Source organism: Scyliorhinus torazame, chromosome 10 (genome assembly GCF_047496885.1).
Source record: "Scyliorhinus torazame isolate Kashiwa2021f chromosome 10, sScyTor2.1, whole genome shotgun sequence".
Taxonomy (NCBI): Eukaryota; Metazoa; Chordata; class Chondrichthyes; order Carcharhiniformes; family Scyliorhinidae; genus Scyliorhinus; species Scyliorhinus torazame.
The window spans coordinates 33,289,317-33,308,125 of NC_092716.1; the positions used below are offsets into that span (position 1 = coordinate 33,289,317).

The following is an 18,809-nucleotide window of genomic DNA, read 5'->3' on the forward strand; positions in this document are numbered from 1 at the left end:
GACTTACATTAATTCTTGTTCACATAAAAGCATTTAGAAACTGCTGTTTTCGAATACAAAAGAGCATTCTAACAGCTGCATAGATCTGTCTCAAATACATTTTAAATGTTGGAAACAATTAACTGGGAGGATGCTGCATTTGACTGTGGTGGAAGAAAGACTCTTCTGCTCTCTTTTCAAATGTCAAACCAGAACAAATTAAATTATTTGTGGCCTAAAAGCAGTAAGTTCACCAAGAACACACCAGTAGATTGAAATTCTTTTCACACCAGTTTACTTCCACCAGTTTTATTAGCATTGTATTTGTCAAAGTTACATATGTTTCAACTAACCGTAAGCCCCTATTTCTGATAAAATAATTTTTTCCCCCAAGCTTTAATACGCCCTAATACATAAAGGCAAGCAGATCCAACCATTTTTGTTGACATGACAAGACAAAGTAGATTACATTTAATTTAATCAATAAAAATTAAATTGGCACAAACCATATGCCAATTGCAGCAATTTCATCAGTTTTTCCTCCGTTCAAAACAGTTTTTTAAAATAATCTTCAGAAAAAGACAACTTTCAATACCTTGAAAATGAGCATTTATGTGGTCACCTGAAAAAAAAACATATTCTTGCCATGCTTCACTTGATAAATAGCAAAATGGCCTGTATGAAAAATAACACCAACTTTGACTTTTGAAACATTGCTCCAATTAAAGCAAGTTCTTGTCAGTCAGATTTACTCCAACAGTAGAGAACGTGTTTTAATAAGAAAACAAATGTGAATATGGCCTGTTCATGGTGAGTTATCAGTGAGGAATAATAAATATGAGCAACCGTTGTACTTGCTATATAGAGTCATAAATACAAATCTGCATAGGTTAGACATAAAACTGAGCTTCTGTCTGGCTCAAAAGTTTAGAACTGGAGATCAAGCAAACTTCTCTCAATGCAAACATTTGTACGATCAGTATTGAAACCAAATTTAAAGTGAAGTTCGACCTGTTCACTCAACATAGTTTTAAAATTGTAATTGGAGAGCAGAAGCACATCAGTTATATAAATAAATTACACAATGATTTGTGATCTATGTACATAGTACTGGTATTAGTTGCATATTAGGATTAAAATTTGACTACACCTTTCATTTAAATTTTAGCCAGCTATATTCCTCAAATTGCTGGTTAATAAATGCTGCGTGTAACACAGAGCATTTGTTAACACCAGCTAAGAATAAATATCACATTCGGCAGCACGGTAGCACAGTGGTTAGCATTGCTGCCTCACGGCGCCAAGGTTCCAGGTTCGATCTCGGCTCTGGATCACTGTCCATATGGAGTTTGCACATTCTCTCCATGTTTGCGTGGGTTTCGCCCCCACAACCCAAAGATGTGCAGGGTAGGTGGATTGGCCACGCTAAATTGCCCCTTAATTGGAAAAATGAATTGGGTACTCTAAATTTTTTTTAAAAAATCACATTCAAGTAAGGCAATATGGTAACATTATACATTTAATTGTTTCTGAAATACAATAGTTTAATTCTTGCCCCGATTTCAACAAATTACATTAAAATTAAAACTATATTAGTCACCATTTTATTTTGCTTTTGTGTGTGTGTGTGTGTGTGGGGGGGGGGGGGGGGGGGGGGGGGGGAGAAGAAAGAGAGAACAGGGACAGAATATGAATGGTCAAAGTCTCTTTAGAAAGTTATCTTAAGTTTCTATGTTACACACACCATCCCGGAGTGTGAAATGGCTTCCTCCCTGGCCTCCATTAACGTCACATAGATCAGTTGCTAAAACAAAATGTAAGAATGGCTCAGAGATGACCATTCCCTATGATTTTCTCTCTTTTTCTCCCTGTGGTTAATACTAGCACCTTGTGGTACTTATAGAACTACTACAGTGCAGAAGGAGGCCATTCAGCCCATCGAGTTCTGCACCGATCCTCTGAAAGAGCACTCCAGCCAAGCCCACTTCCCTACCCTATCCCAATAACCTGTACATCCCTGGTCACTGAGGGGCAATTTAATATGGCCAATCCACCCAACCTGCACATCTTTGGATTGTGGGACGAAACTGGAGCACCTGGAGGAAACCCACGCAGATACGGGGAGAATGTACAAATCTCACATCGACAGGCACCTGCGGCCAGAATTGAACCCTGGCGCTGTGAGACAACAGTGCTAACCACTGTGCCAAGGTGCCGCTCCTTCCTTTGCATTATGGCAAAGATCAATTGCTACATTGAACTGAATTGCAGGTGCCAATCGGACTTCCCACAACTTACTTTAATGTAGCTACTGTTAAGAACATAGTAAAATAATTTCACAGGAGGCGAAACAAATAGTTGGAGAGTTAAGGAAGCTTATACAAGACATGGCTGAAAACATAGGGTTTATGCGACTTTAAAAAAAAGAAAATTTAGAGCACCCAATTCTTTTTTTCCCCAATTAAGGGCAATTTAGTGTGGCCAATCCAGCTAGCCTGCACATCTTTGGGTTGTGGGAGTGAGACCCACGCAAACACAGGGAGAATGTGCAAACTACACATGGACAGGGGTTTATGAGATTTTTAATGGCACACGCTGGTTTCCCGCTGGCTGCTCCGGTTTCCTCCTATAGTCCAAAGATGTGCAGGTTAGCTAGGGTTATGGGGATAGGGTGGGGAAGTGGGCCTAGGTAGGGTGCTCTTTTGGAGCGTCGGTACAGGCCAGATGGGCTGAATGGCCTCCTTCTGCACTGTAGGGATTCTATTAATTATTAATACCTTTCTACCAGAATAGTGCGTCACATAACCTTTTTTTCTGGGGGTCATAATTTCAATGTAAAAGGACCCAAAGATCATATTATTTGATTGAATAAAACGGAATGCACCCACATTTTTAGCTGTCCTCTCAAAATATAACAAAATCCCAGTATTAATTAATACAATGGTCAGCACTGCTAATTGAGCACACAATTGTTTGATTCTCTTATTTTTGCGTTGTAAAGGGGGCCAACAACTAATGAGATATGGACTGACATTACTGCATATGTCCCTTTCAGCATTGTGCCTGGGATTTTATACTGAAACACGCTGGAAGAGGAAAGGCGGTTAATTAGGGGTACAGTGACTAAACATTGTATTACAGTTGACACTGCAGTTGAAACTTGAGGACTGCACTAAAATAGATCAGTGCAAATGTCATCACCATAAAGACTCACTTGAAAAGTGTCTCAATTGCTTGATAAACTGTAAATCTGTATAGTCTATACAATATCACAAAATAGTAATATTGAACCTCGTCTTTTATTACAATGATACAGGTGATCAGAAGAAAAATGGAGGAAATTTGCACAGTCAAGTTTTAAATATTAAGACCTATTTGGGCACCAACTGCGAAGCTAGAGTGCAGAAGTAAACGATTTATGAGCGACTGACCGCAATACAATAGAAGTAATTAAACACAAATGTAGGAAACAATTTTTGTGAAAAATATGCTACATTCACAACATTCCTGATTGTCGGAAAATTTTTGACTGGTACCTGAAGTCATCAACAACAGGCTAAAGTGACAAAATAATCCTTGATACCCTGGTTTGACGTGAGAGAAACATTACGTCAGCTATCCGCTATAGAGCAAAACTATCACAATATTAGTGGACAATTAAATGTAGCTACCTGACAACCAGTGCTGGAACAGGTCATACTTTCACTTTGCCATATTCACCCACTGGCAAAGCTTGAATTTTCGCATGGTAAAAACATGCAGATGTTTGTCGCATTCATCATTTTGCAGGGATTATTGAAACTACACCATGCAACTCAAGGAACGCCAATGGTGAATGACGTAGATATTTTGATGGGCTACCAAATATATTGGCTACGGATGAACTTCTAACCTAGCCCCCCCACCCCAGTGATTTATTTAAATGTTTTTTCACCCTTCAACAGAAGTGAAAGTTCTTTCATAAATACTTGTCAGTAAACTAGAGTTAACACCTCACTTCTGCATGAATACTAGCTGGGTGTCAAAACCTTGGGAATTGTATGACTTGAGTGCAAGACAAAGCGATGGTCCATTATATTGCAAGCAGCTTTACTTATTGGATTTTGCTTATTCTATGCTGATTAACTCTTAATATTGAGCAGAATTACTTCCTAAAAATCCACTCTGGATTAAATTCTGGTAACCTTAAATTGATTACAACACACATTTAACCTCAAGTGAAGATAGCATCAGAGATCAACTAAATAAGAGTTGATAGCGATAGGATCGGTCACTCAAAGAAAACGACACCTTTCACATGGCAACAACATGTCAGATTATTTTATATTTCAGCTTTAAATGTAAAGCTATATCTAGTATAGAACATTATTCATGTATGTAAATCATTGTAATGTGCAAATCTGAACTGATTCACAGAAGCGGGAGTTGTTCTGTAGCTTAATGGTTTTTAAGACCATCTAGATTCTCCTTTCCTTCCATTTAAACAGTCATGTATTTTAACACTGTACTTTCAACATTACGATGCTTTATATTTAAGCTCAAGTGGTCGACTGCTGAAAAAGTGCATCAGATACCACTTTTTAAACAGATTGGAGTTTATTCACCCACTTCCCTAGCTTCCATCTGTCTAAAGTAGAACTTAGAGTTATTTCTGAAGCTTCTTGATACTGAAACACAAATGGTTGATAACACAGGACAAGATCAGGTCTCATATCACTGCACTAGAATTATCATACACACAATAACTGAAGAAACATTGTTAATGGATGTACTGAGCAAAAGGTTTTTTAAAATATATGTATTTTATTACAAACATGTATCAAAAAAGGTCACAGCAAATAAACATCCCAGGAAACATACTTCCCAACAATCAACTAAACAGTTTGAACAGCTTTCCCGCCTTTCTCCAGCCCCCCACCACCACCGAACAGCTCCTCAAACATGGTCATGAACATTCCCCACCTTTTCTCAAACCCCTCTGCTGAGTTCCTAAACTCATATTTTATCTTCTCCAACTGCAGGAAGTCGTACAGGTCACCCATCCAAGCCGCTACCCCTGGTGGTAAAGTCGACCGCCACTCCAGTAAACTTCGCCGCCGGGCTATCAAAGAGGTGAAGACCACAACATTGGCCTTCCTCCTCTCCATGAGCTCTGGCTTCTCTGAAACTCCAAATATTGCCACCAAAGGTCCACCTCCTCTCCCACTATCCTGGCTAGGACCACAAACACTCCCGTCCAGAATTTATCCAATTTTTCACAACCCCAAAACCCAAAACATGCATGCGTGATTTGCTGGCCCCCTCCCACTCATCTGCTACCCCCTGGAAGAACCCACTCATTCTTGCCCGTTTCAGATGTACCCTGTGTACCGCCTTAAACTGTATCAGGCTCATCCTTACGCAAGAGGAGGTCCCGTTTACCCTACGCAGTGCTTCACTCCATACTCCCCAACTGATCTCCCTCCCAATTCCCCTTCCCATTTCTCCTTGATCCTCACCACCCGCTCACCTCCCTGCTCCCCCAGCCACTTGTATATATCCCCAATTCTTCCCTCCCCTTCCACATCCGGAAGCAGCAGTTGCTCCAGCATGGTGTATCCCGGCAACCTAGACCTTCCAGACCTTTCATTCAAAGACCATAACTTGCAGATAGCTGAACTCGCTCCCCCTCGGCTGCTTTACTCTCTCCCTTAGCTCCTCCAAACTGCCAAACACTTGCTCCAAATACAGATCCCTCATCTTGACCAACCCCACTTCCCTCCACCTCCTGTATACACTAGCCATCCACCCCCGGCTCTAACCCATGATTCTTGCACAGCGGCATTAACATCGACATCCCCTCCACACTAAAATGCCTCAACTGGTTCCAAATCTTCACCATGGACTGCACCACCGGGCTAAATGAATACCTACTCAGTGCCATTGACAACACTGCCGTCACCATAGCCCTTAAGCATGAACCCTTACAAGATTCCCCCTCCATCCTAACCCACTCTACCCCTTCTCCTTCCCACCATCGCCACACTTTTTCCACATTCGCCGCCCAGTAATAATGAAGCAGGTTCGGCAGCACCAGCTCACTCTGCTGCTTCTGCCTCTGTAGCAGGGTCCTCACGACCCTCGGCACCTTCCCCGCCCATACAAAGCTCGAAATAATACTGCTGAATTTCCGACAAAAGGCCTATGGTATAAAGATTGGGAGTGCCTGAAAAGTAAACAAGAACCTTGATAGAATATTCATTTTTGCCACTTGGACCCCACCCCGGCAACGTTAAGTGCAGTGCATCCCCCCTCTTACAATCTCCCCTGGCCTCCTCCACCAGCTCCGTTAAATTCCACTTATGGAGCCCCGTCCATTCCGTTGCTACCTGAATATCTGAACCTATCCCTCGCCACCTTACATGGCATCCCCCCTAAATTAATCCCAGCTCATTCACCGGGTAAACCTCGCTTTTCTCTACATTCAGTTTGTACCCGATAACTCTCCAAACCTCCCCAACAGGTCCATGATCCTTCCCATACTCTCCAATGGATCCAAAACATACAGCAAGAGGCCAGCGGCATCGAGCGACACCCAATGTTCATTCTGTCCCCTCATAATCCCTCGTCACTCTGCCGACCCCGAGTGCCATTGGCAACGGCTCTATGGCCAGCGAAACAACAATGGCAACAACAGGCACCCCTGCCTCGTACCCCTGTGTAAATCAATGTTTGATCCTCTGCAACCATCCCCGGGAAATAATCCTCTAACCTCCCCGCCAACAACTTAGCCAATATTTTCACTTCTGTGTTCAACAATGATAAGGGCCTATACGACCCACATTCCACTGGGCCTTCCCCTTTGTCGGGATTAACATAATCAATGCCTGCGTCATTGTCTCCGGCAGCTCCCCCTACTCCAGCGCTTCATTAAATGCCCCCAACAGATGTGGCGCCAAGTTTGTTGTGAACTCTTTATAAAATTCAGCTGGGATTGGGCGGCATGGTGGCTAGCACTGCTACCTATGGCGCTGAGGACCCGGGTACAAATCAAACCCCGAGTGGAAAACCTGCCCGACCCACCCCTTCCTTAACCTAACCTGGTCCTTCACGCGGATGTACGTCTCTTGCAGAAAGACCATCCCTGCCTTCAAGCTCCTTTCCAATCCCTTCGAGCAGGAGCTGCCCTGTGTGCGACCACTCACACCATGGCCGCCACCGAAGGTCATACTGAGCAAAAGTAATAAAGTATTGGCATCTGCAATAGAATGCATTTATGATTTTTTTCTGAAAAAACACTGATCAATAAAGATTTCTTGTATTCACAAGCTCACTTTTTCATCTCTACTAATTCTGACTCCTTTTAAATGAAGTATAATTTAGCAATATCAGAGAAGCTTTGTTCATTTATATCACAAGTGAATGCTTACATTAAAAGTTAGCCCACTCTGCCATTTTTTTGCAGCTTCATACCAATGATTTATAGATTTGTTAAAATTCTGTACTCTCAGCTTTACTAAAATATAAGCCCTTTCATAAAATAATTTTTAGACAAATATATTTTTCAGTACTATGTCTGTTAGACATGTCAGACCAACTTATAATGAACACTTAAAATTAGTGTGCTGTTTTGTTCCACATAGAATTTTAGATTTGTTTTAAATAATTCAGCAGCGCAATCACCATGGTATAATAAAGTATAACATTCAGAACGTTAATTTACGAACATATCAAAAATGGAAAAGGAAAGGATTATCACTATCACCTTTAAAAATCAACACTAGTCATCTGTGCACAATAATATTGGCTTTCTCCTCCCTGTGCAGAAAATTGTTAATTACTCAAATACAGGAATTGCAGTGCAGATAAATGCATAGATCAAAAGTACAAAACGTATGCTACAGCTCAACTACCTTTGTTCTTATACAACAGATTCACATTGAAGTGCTGAAAGTGGAGCACGAGGTTGATAAAACGCCAAACATTGTGCTTAAGTTCACAAATGTAGCGGGGAATGAAAATTAATACCTTCTCAGGCAAAAGGTGATATTGGAATGGGTTGCACAATCAACAGCAGGCACTTCTTTTGATTGCCTAGTTCATTTAAAAAAAAATTTGGACCACCCAATTCATTTACTTTTCCAATTAAGGGGCAATTTAGCGTGGCCAATCCACCTAGCTTGCACATTTTTGGGTTGTGGGGGCATAGTTCGTAATCTCAGATGATATACTTACTGCTGATGGTTTTAACAATATATTACTTTTGCATTCTTAACAACTGGCTCAACGACATCACTGACAGAGGCTTGAGTTGCTGGCTTTAGCCGAGATAAAAGAGGATGGGAGCTCGGAAAAGGATATTGATACTGCGTAGCAACGTTACAGGGAAATTTGGAAATCAAAGATCAGCTATGTTATAAGAAGAAAGTAAGTGCAATTTAAAAAGGTAAATTAAAATAATAAGAATAATCTTTTTTAGTGTCATAAGGAGGCTTCCATTAATACTGCAATGAAATTACTGTGAAAATCCCCTAGTCGCCACATTACAGCGCCTGTTCGGGTACACTAAAGGAGAATTCAGAATGTCCAATTCACCTAACAAGCACGTCTTTCGGGACTTGTGGGAGGAAACCGGAGCACCCGGAGGAAACCCACGCAGACACGGGGAGAATGTGCAGACGCCGCATAGACAGTGACCCCAACGGTAATCAAACCTGGATCCCTGCCGCTGTGAAGCAACAGTGCTAACCACTGTGCTACCGTGCTATTGTACAAGGCATTTACTTTTTCCCCCCAAATTAAGTGCATTTCTCACTAGGTTAAAGGGGATGTTCGTGCTGCTGAGTTGATGATACTGGTGGAATGTGACAAATAATGTATTTATGGAAGCGAATATTATATATTTGCATCTCCAAGGAGATTGCATGGCTTTTGGCTAGGATGGCTTTTTTTTAAATAAATTGAGAGACAAAATGCATCACAATTGTGTGCAACAGGTTAAATAGAATAAAGGCTCTTTTCCTGTTCCACCACTGATCTTATATCCCAAACTACATACATTAGTTGAAAGCATAAAACATTTCAAAGGTTTTATATTACTGTCTTTGGAAAGTTTGCAAATTATTCTAAAAGTACGGATGGAAGAGTTTGGGTATTCGGGCAGCATTAATAATATAAAAGAAAACAAATTGGATGGAAGATGTTACGTTAGAATACTGTGTGCTCCATGAGAGGCAGCCAGTAAGTCATTTTGTAAAGGTTGCATTTCACCAAGAACATCAGTTGACAAAGTGGAAAACGCCCAGTTCAGCAACCAGCACCAGAGATTAAATTCTGCTATGATTCTGCTTAAATTTTATGAGATCTAGTCATAGTCAAGATGCAAATACTTTGGGTTTCAGATCAGTCATTTCTTTCATGAGAAACTTTTAAGCAGAGCGTTACACTGCTTCTGCTTAGAATTGATGATACAAAAAATATTTTCCCTGCCACCCAACATGCAAATTGTCTCCTTGTGTTGGCATGCCCCTGTGTGTGCGTGTGTGTGTGTGGGGGGGGGGGGGGGAGAAGACAGGTGGAAAGTTATTTGGCCAATTGCAGGAAATCACGAGAGCAGAGCGTGGGCTGTTGACAGTCGGGGTCCAGGAGCTGTTGAGTTTTGAAGCCTTCTTATCAATATCCTTTATCGCCTCCCCGTCCCCCCCCACATAAAGTAAACGGCAGTTCATTTACCTGCCCTATCGGTCTTTTGGCGACGAGGTAAAGTGGAACATTTCTGTCGTCGGTGCAAGTTGGGAGAGCAACCCTTTTAAGGAATGCTACTGCAATAACTCGAATGCCAAAATGCCCTTATTTGCGAAGTTGGAACCATTTGACCCTGAAACAGAGCAGTGACTCCAATATGTGGAGCAGGGCTCAGATTTACCATCTGATTCAAAGTTTGCCTTCTGCAGGGGTCCAGACACAAAAACATTCGAGCAGCTGGTTTTACTGGTCAAAAAGCACCCAAAGTCATCAGTGATAAAGCAGCAATATAAATCCGATTCTACAATGAGAAACCCAGGGGAAACGACAGCAATGTTCATGGCACAGTTAAGGTGGTTAGCCGAACAATGTGAATTCGGATTCGACACTCAACGAGATGTTGAGATAGGTTGGTTTGTAGTGTGTATAACCTCATCATACAGAAAAAACGGTAAGCAGAACCAGAATTTACCTTGTCAAGAGCGAAAAGATCCAGAACAGAAAACACTGAAAAAGGATCTCTAGTTGCAAAGCCTGTGGTTGAAGGAGGTCATGGCGGGAAACCTCGGGTAGCCGGGCGGTCAGGGATGAGAGCGCTGAAAGCACTGAGTCGAAGAGCAGTGAGCAACACATGGTCCAGAGATACAGACAGTTCAGTTTGGAAATCCAGAACTTAGAAGAATGCTAGTGGTGCGGGGAAAGCACCCTCAGCGAGGTGAAAATTTAAATATGCAAGGCATTTTGCCTGTAAGATGCGTGAGCGCATTAGAATTAAATGCAGACCCAAACAAAGCCTACCAAGGGTCAACAAACAAAGAAACTATAACTTTGGTGCATAGTTTAGAAATAGACACCAAAGAACAATACAAAGTTTACAGAGTAAGCAATATTTAAGTGAGCAAGTCAGCCACAATTGTAATTGTATTAATGGTGAATGGTCGGCCGGCCACCAAGAATGGAGATGGATAGAGGAGTCTCTGCCAACGTCATAGCATTTCAGATATTTTGGTATTTGCAAGGTGGGATTCAGCCCCAATGCACAATGGCCAGGTTGGTCACATACAACAAGTATACAAAACATTGGGCTGGAGTGAGTTATAAAACCTGAACACATCTAGGTTTGGAGGACATCATAATCTATAACAGAGGGAGTCAAGTTGTTTGTAAAGGTTATCTACCACGCTCACAACACACTCAACATTTTACACTACAGAAGCTATTTTAAAAACTTATTCATGAGAAGTTTGGGATCTTTTGTCTCCTGTGGCTTTGAAATCAACTTAATACCCGACTACCTTTTTGAGATGTTATTGGCCATTCAACAGAATGAGGGGTTACGAACAGCAAGGCCGAATTGCATCATCCTCGGGGATTATATGCATCTGATCATATGTTGTTCGACAATAATGCACAGCTATCTTATCACATAATATAAAGCAGACCTCAGATCTATGACAACATTGCATACCCTAATTAAATTGCATAAAGTACTAAAGTTTAGTTTCCCTATTGCATAGGTGAAAGGAGGGAAAGGATAAACTTTATTTTAAATATATAAATAGTTTTGAATGTACTGTCTTCAAAAATCCCTCAAATAATTAAAATTGCACCATGAGAATTTCATAATTTTGACATTTCTACAGGAATATCATGGATCAATTTCATAGATTTTATAAAGAAATAATTGGCTGGAATTCAAATTTTCCCAACTTTGTAAATAGCAAAAGCTTGTGGCAATGATGAAATGAATGCCAGATATTTAAACATTTTTATTAATATCTAATATAAATACTTAGAAAACATAACTACATAAAAAACAATTTCTAGAAATTATTTGATGACTGCACTAGTGAAGTAAACATAGCGTTATTGGTTCATACTGTTTTAGTCAGCTTAAAGTAACATTAATAGTGCCTAATATTGCCAATATATTTTTAAAGGGCGAAGGAAAGGATTGAAGATTTTTAGCAAATTTTCCATGCTTGCAAAATTCAAAGCATAATATCTAATGTTAAGTGTGATTGGACAGCTCTTGCTGAACAATCCTGAGTGTGCCAAGAATAATGCTAACAACCAATTTCAGACCATAGCAAGAAGCTATGCTCGCTAGAAGCTACATACATGTTCAAGCAGAAAACATATTTCCAGGCACTGTGCTTCTTTTGAATTAAACAAAACCAATAATTCCTTGGTATATTTTGTGTAGTAACACCTCTATCAGAGTTGACTTGACAATTAATCAGCACCCTTTTCTCATGCAGTGTAAATTGTTGCAGCCTTTAAATTTTGGCATTTCTGATGAGTGCGAGATGAAAAGCTTCGACAACAGGTCTCTTTTTTTCAGCAATACCCGAGTTCCGTACTACCAAATGATTATAAATTTGATGATTGCAATTTAATACGCAGAAAAGTGAAAAGGGGTAAAGGCTGCGGAATGGAGAAATGCCCATATTTTGCAGTCTAGACATACTGCTTGGAGAGGTTGCCGAATGAAAATTACTGGCTAACCTGATTTGTTTGGTGCAAAAAAACTGAATCAACAGGAATAGAGCGTTGTACATATGCAGCAGCATAGGAATTACACAGTACTGTTGCAAATCTCTGGTACTGAAAGTTACTACAGAACTTCTGGAAATTTACATATCTAAATTCAATTTAAACTGTAAAAGCTCTCCTTTAATGACTGGGCAACATTAAGTTAAAATTTAATTAATTGAAATAATTAAATTCAATTAATTAAAATAATTAATAGTCACAGAAATAAATGTGAATTCATCTTCTATTGCTCTGCATCAATAATTTAACACATCTCAACTACAAAAAAATGTTAAAGGGTCAAATATTTCTGTTGTGTTAAATTATATTTGGTAAACTATATTGTGGCATGATACCCAGCAGTATGGGACACACGGATGTTTCATGTTACTCTGCCGCATCATGTTGCATTATGTACATCCCAAGCTAGCTATTTTAGTGGCATTTAATTGTTCGAGCATAAGTTAAGTGCCCTTAAATGAAGATAGCATAGTACATAGCATAAGGTGATGATTTTGTGGTACTTAATCTGGTAATATCACTTAGGTTTCAATATAAAATTGATGTTTATGTATTAATGTTTAACCACTATGTAAATAAACATCTTCAGAAAACACTGAAGAGTATTCAAAGTCTATTTAGACTTTGATTTGTCTCTTTGTTCTCCTTCTTCCTATGGGTAGCGATTCATATTGAAAAACAGTTCAGCAGGTGATGTCTCTTTGGTACCTCAATTAAGTGAGACTGTGCAGTGAAAAACAGTAAACTATTTCACCATGGACACCACCAGAATTATGCCTGATTCTTATGAGGGCGTAATCCATAGTGCACTTCCAACAGATCACTGACGTTTCGTCATAGTGCTGGAAACATAGCAGTTTCTTTTCCTTTGTGCCCCAGGCACATTAAAGCCAAATCCAATCAGGTCTTCATGTCTCAACACCACGCTGAAGAGATTATTGGACAAGCTCTAGGTCCAACGAATTTGCAGCACTAATTCAACAAAGGTGTTCAAACAACACACTGCCATCATTTTGCTTCAGAAGATCACCTAAGCCATTGCCAAATCACTGCTTTCTGCCATACAGAGAACAGTGATCCTATGAAGTCTTATGTGAACACCAGCGACTAAAGAGCATAGAAGCAACAACTTTTATTCTACATGAATACAAGTACACACTGGGCAGCTCTCACCCATTGAGCAGTGCATAGATACAATGTGGTGCTTAGCCATACAGAACCGAAACAGACCAAATTCAATTCTGGATCTGTGCTAAGTCAGTCAATCTCAGCTGGGCAGCAAATAAAGACACAACAATTGCTCTCCACTTTATTCCCCACTTTCAGATATAAAGGGAGTTAAATTCAATAGGGGTGGTTTGTTTTAATAATTTGCCAATAACACGGGGTGTGTGCGGATACATACATGCGTGCATATAAGAATGGGGACAGGGGCTGGCTTGAATTTAATGCTTTGTAAGATCAATTAAGCTGCTGGTACTCACTGGCTCAGCTCACACTAATTGGAATTCAATATTTAAGCTTGTATTTTAGCCAAGGTACCAGAGGCTGCAAGAGACCGCAGAACTATACCACAGCACAAATCACCATATTCAGAAGAGATGCAACAGTTGAAGAAAAATTTCAAAAGCCTAAATGCTCGGTAGAGTGTAATGGAGCCTTAAGAGTTTAATATGAAAAAATTATAGCTGAAACTGTTAAAAGCCCTATCATTCACTCTTACCACGCATGATGAATGCAAGTGAATATCTTGATAGCATGCTTAAAAAAAACCATGCCAAATGCAATTTTGTGCAAGTGAACCCAATTTGCGGTATGTTAACGCAAATGACAGAACATTCAAACAGCAGTCAGCTGTCAGGTAAGTATGTGACCTCACCACGATGTTACATTTTGCAACGTCCAAGCTACAATTACAGTACAATAATTCTATTTGTAACCACTCCCATAAAATCTGACAGGCCTGAATACTGCTTTTTTTCAAAAAATTGAACTTCCACAGATAAAGCAGAAGGTATACGCTAAGTTGAACAGGACAATTTCATCACGCGTGGGGTAGCCAGTTAACACACAAGTGAGTTATTATCAGCACCGTGAGTGTAACAATATGCATTTATGTAGTGCTTCTTACATTCAGAAAGATATCAGCTAATTTGTCGCAGTTAATTTGACAAAAAAAGGGTGGCACTGTGGTGCAGTGGTTAGCACTGCTGCCCCATGGCACCGAGGACCCGGATTCGATCCCAGCCCTGGGTCATTGACCTTGTGGAGTTTGCACATTCTCCTCGTGTCTGCGTGGGTCTCATCCCCACAACCCAAAAGGATGAGCAGAGCAGGTGAATTGGCCATGCTAAATTGCCCATTAATTGGAAAAAAAGTGGGTACTCTAGATCATACTCTAAAAGTTATAATAATTAAACAAGAAAGAGGAGAGGAATATGTTGGAAAAAAATGAAGGTGATAGAATGCGGAACTTGACACAAGGCAAAGAGAAAAATTTAGACCAAGTTCTTGAAAGAAAAAGGGAGGTGACAAGACAGAGGGGAATGGATAGATCATTTCAGAGGGCAGGAGTATCCTGTAGTGCAATGCCTACTTTTTTAAACTATGCAGCAAACAGTTAATTAAGATGGTAAAAGTTTCATGTACAAAGTACATTGATGTGCTGGCAAAGATGTCTCTGGAATAGCACTGTAGGTTTATACCCTACTGACAATGCTGTCAGTTCATAATTTATAGTTTCATGTAAGTAACATTTTATGGGAATAACAAGTGTAATCATCTGTGGTTTTAAACATTCCATGCATCTGCTGAAAAAAGGCTGATTTTGCTGAAGCTTTTCATCTTGCTGTCATCAGGATAGAGTGCAAGAATGCCAATGTCAGTTTCCCCCTGATGTTGGTATTCTTGCAAATTGTCCTGATGAGTGCAAGATGACAAGCTTCAACAAAAGTCTTCTTTCTTCAGGAATACTCATTCTGTACTACCAAACAACTATTGCATGTAATGTGATTTAGCAAAAGGTCGAAAAGAGCAATAATTTTGCTAATATAACGAATGGAAGCTGCTTCAATTTCATGTGAAATTTTACAGCAGAGATGTAACGTTCTCCGACAGGTCCAGTAATTATTTTGAAGTTTGCCACCTATTGAACTTGAATATTGTTTTGAAAGTTAGGTGTAAGACATTAAGTTAACAACCGATATAATTCTAACAGTAACAACCTTATCCCACTCTGATGTAGCCACTCTATAAGACACTTCAAAAAACTGCTATCTCGTCCAGAAATGAACAGTGGTCAAATCTAGGCTTTCTGTAACCAATTCTATTGCCCATCAGTTCCATCACCAAAGTGTGGAATTGGTGCTGTATGGTCCATGCAAGCTGGACATAAAATACAGCCACTTTTCGCTGCTGGTTTTTGAAATTTGATTTTCTTTTTGCTTTTACAAGCCTGAGCTTTAAGCGATAAGTTATTAATTAATGCAACATTTTGTATCAGAATGATTGTTTAACATAGTGAAAAAATAAAACGTATTTACAGTTTACAACAGTACTTTTACATGAGAACAGAGTTCATTCTCACAGCGATAGTAACTATCTCCAGAATTATTTTTTCATTTCATTTCATTTTTCAAACAGCTATCTTCTTTTCAGATTTGTACCCATTAAATATCAATTTCAGGTTACTTTATATTAGGAAGCTGAAGATTTGGTTTCACTATCCATTAATGTCTTGCAATTTTAATTCTACAATTAGAAATACCATAACTGAGCCTTCAGAAAATAAGGAAAAATGTGCAACCGTCCTGGTTCACATAATGTGTGTGATAATGCATTGCTCTTGCAGGATACGTTTTCAGCCGCGACCAATCTGTCACAATGAGAGATATGACCAATCTCAATGCGAGATATCAGGCTTTGCAAGATTATCCCCCATTATGACATATAATGTATTGTTCCTAACTAGTATAACCACTGACCATTTCTATTATGGTCCACTTGGCCCTACAGAGGGAATGCGTATGCGAAAAAGACCTTGTTGTAACTGTAGTCTGAAAAGCTTGCAATTTGCAATCCGCAGAGCTGCGCAACCTGTTCTCCGGAGGTCTGAAGGGAGTAATGGCTTGGTATGATGCCAAGTTCCTGTATTTCTGCGAAATTCTCTGACAAAGTCATACTGTGTGCCTGGAAGTAATGAAGGTAAGATGTCAAGTACTGCTTTTTCGGGCACCACTGGAGAAGTTTCATTGACAACGTGGTGAAGCAAGCGTTCTCCAAAAATAACTATAGTTAAAAGCCATTTAAATAAATACGGAAATTTGTGCCACTTAAAACATGAGAGAACATTTATGATTGACGCTCTTTTGCGGTAAGAAATGCAACACATGATCTGTCTTCCTAAATATTCTACTGCAAAATTCTCACTTTCCAGGCAAATTGTTCGAAAACAGCCTTTATCTACAGCCAAATGCAGGGCGGCACGGTGGAGCAGTGGTTAGATTTGCTGCCTTACGCCACTGAGAACCTGGATTCGATCCCAGCCTCCGGTCACTGTGGAGTTTGCACATTCGCCCATGTCTGTGTGGGCCCCACCCCCAGAACCCAAAAGATGTGCAGGGTAGGTGGACTGGCCATGCTAAATTGCCCCTTAGTTGGAAAAAATATAATTGGGTACTCTAAATTTTTTATTTTTTTCAAATTGACAGCCAAATGTATTTTATAGTTATATTAAAAAATAAACTCCAAAATGTAATTGGTAGATTAATTAAATGAGCAAAAAGTACTTTCAAGTACGCAACTTTCATCAACCCATTCCATCGGCAGCTGGGAGGTGGGCAAAAGTTTTTTACTTAATTCCTTTATCCAGAAACACACCCTTTGTCCAGCTTGGTCAAGCTTTCAATATATGGGATGAGCATGAAAAGAATCTCAGCTAAGAGCAATGTCCCACCACTTTGTAATATAGGATGTTTCTATACCAGCATAATATTCTGCCTTTTGAAAAACAGGTTGAATCCAAACATTTAACGACCAGATACCCACCTGTGTCCAAATCTCCAATAACATAAATGCTGGCACCAATAGGCACAGCACCATATACAAAAGAGGAGCTTGTTGGGATGCACAGCGACTGATCGTTCAAATATATCCATCTGCAAAACAATATCATGCATTACAGACAATAACGGTGTGATCAGAACTGCAAGTTGATGTTTGGTTCATTTTGAATTCCATGTATTATGAAACAGGATCGTTGCAAGATCATTTAAAAGTTTGTTGATTAGAGTGAAGCATCAACAGCACGAAAAAAAATTAAACAGGGTTGAATAATAATGTATGTCCTTTTTCTACAGGTTGTGCAATGATTTAAATTCACAGCAACTAAAAAACATCAGACAATCTATGAAGACTTATAAAAAACATAAGAAATAGGAGCAGGATTAGGCCATTTGGCTCTTCAAGCATGCTCTACCATTCAATACTATTGTGGCTCAACTACTTGAATTCCACTGTCTCAGACTATCCTCATATCCCCAAATTCATGCAATATGAAGGTATCGGTCAATCTCGCCTTGAGTACATTGAGTGATTGAGTATTTACATCCACAGATTATTTATTGTATTTTTTTCTTCTACAGCATACAATTGAACAAATTAGTTATGGTTAGTTGTTTTGGTAAGCTGCAGAGAATACACACCTAGAATGCCAAAAAGATACAGGTCTGAGTGAATAGTTTATTACCATTGTCCCTGGAGCAGAACCAATCATACAGAAATAAGCGTTTGGAACTGACCAATGAGTTAAACCATCCTACCCATAAGGTTCTGAAAGGGTTACAAAAATGTATCACAGAAATGACACATCATCATCGTGGATCAAAAATTACAGAAAATTCCGAGCAGGTAATTTGTGCCATTATGCAGGCCATCCCATCATTTATCTCCTCTCCTCATTAAAGAAAAAACACATCAATGGGGAAACACTCCTGGACCAGACTTTCAGTTTTTACTTCAGCCATTTCTAAAATATATTTGTTCATGGGATGTTGGTATTGTTGGCTAGGCCAGTATTTATTATTCATCTCCAACTACCCTCGAGAAAGTGATGGTGAGGCGCCTGCTTGAACTGCTGAATCCATGTGGTGTGGTTACACCCATAGTGCTGCTAGGGAAGGAGTTCCAAGATTTTGACCCAGTGAAAAGAACGGTGATATATTTCCAAGTTGAGATGTGTGATACCAGGAGGTGAATTTGCGGGTAGTGGTGATCCCATCCATCTGTTGTCCTTCCCCTTCTAGGGGATAGAGATTGCAGACTCGGAAGGTGCTGTCGAAGGAACCTTGGGGAGTTGCTGCAATGCATCTTGTAGATGGTACACACTGCTGTCACTGTTCGCTGGTGGTGAAGGGAGTGAATGTTTAAGTTGGTGGATGAGGTGCCAATTAAGCACTACCCTAAGGAACTCCTGCAGTGATGTTCCAGGACTGAGATGATTGACCGCCAATAACCACACCCATCTTCCTTTGTGGTAGTTTTGACTCCAACCA

At 39.9% G+C, this 18,809-nt stretch overlaps 1 protein-coding gene across 2 annotated transcripts in view; it reads right to left on the bottom strand.

Annotated features, from left to right (window-relative positions):
• Positions 1–272: 272 nt before the first annotated feature.
• The window catches only part of gan (gigaxonin), a 121,933-nt gene continuing 103,396 nt past the window's right edge, over positions 273–18,809 (bottom strand). For both annotated transcript variants that reach the window (XM_072517930.1, XM_072517929.1), the window contains exons 10-11: positions 17,305–17,414; positions 273–16,446 (exon numbers count right to left, since the gene is read on the bottom strand). In XM_072517930.1, the coding sequence (XP_072374031.1) occupies positions 16,250–16,446; positions 17,305–17,414 (307 nt within the window). In that variant the 3' untranslated portion in view covers positions 273–16,249. The remainder of the gene's footprint in view (positions 16,447–17,304; positions 17,415–18,809) is intronic.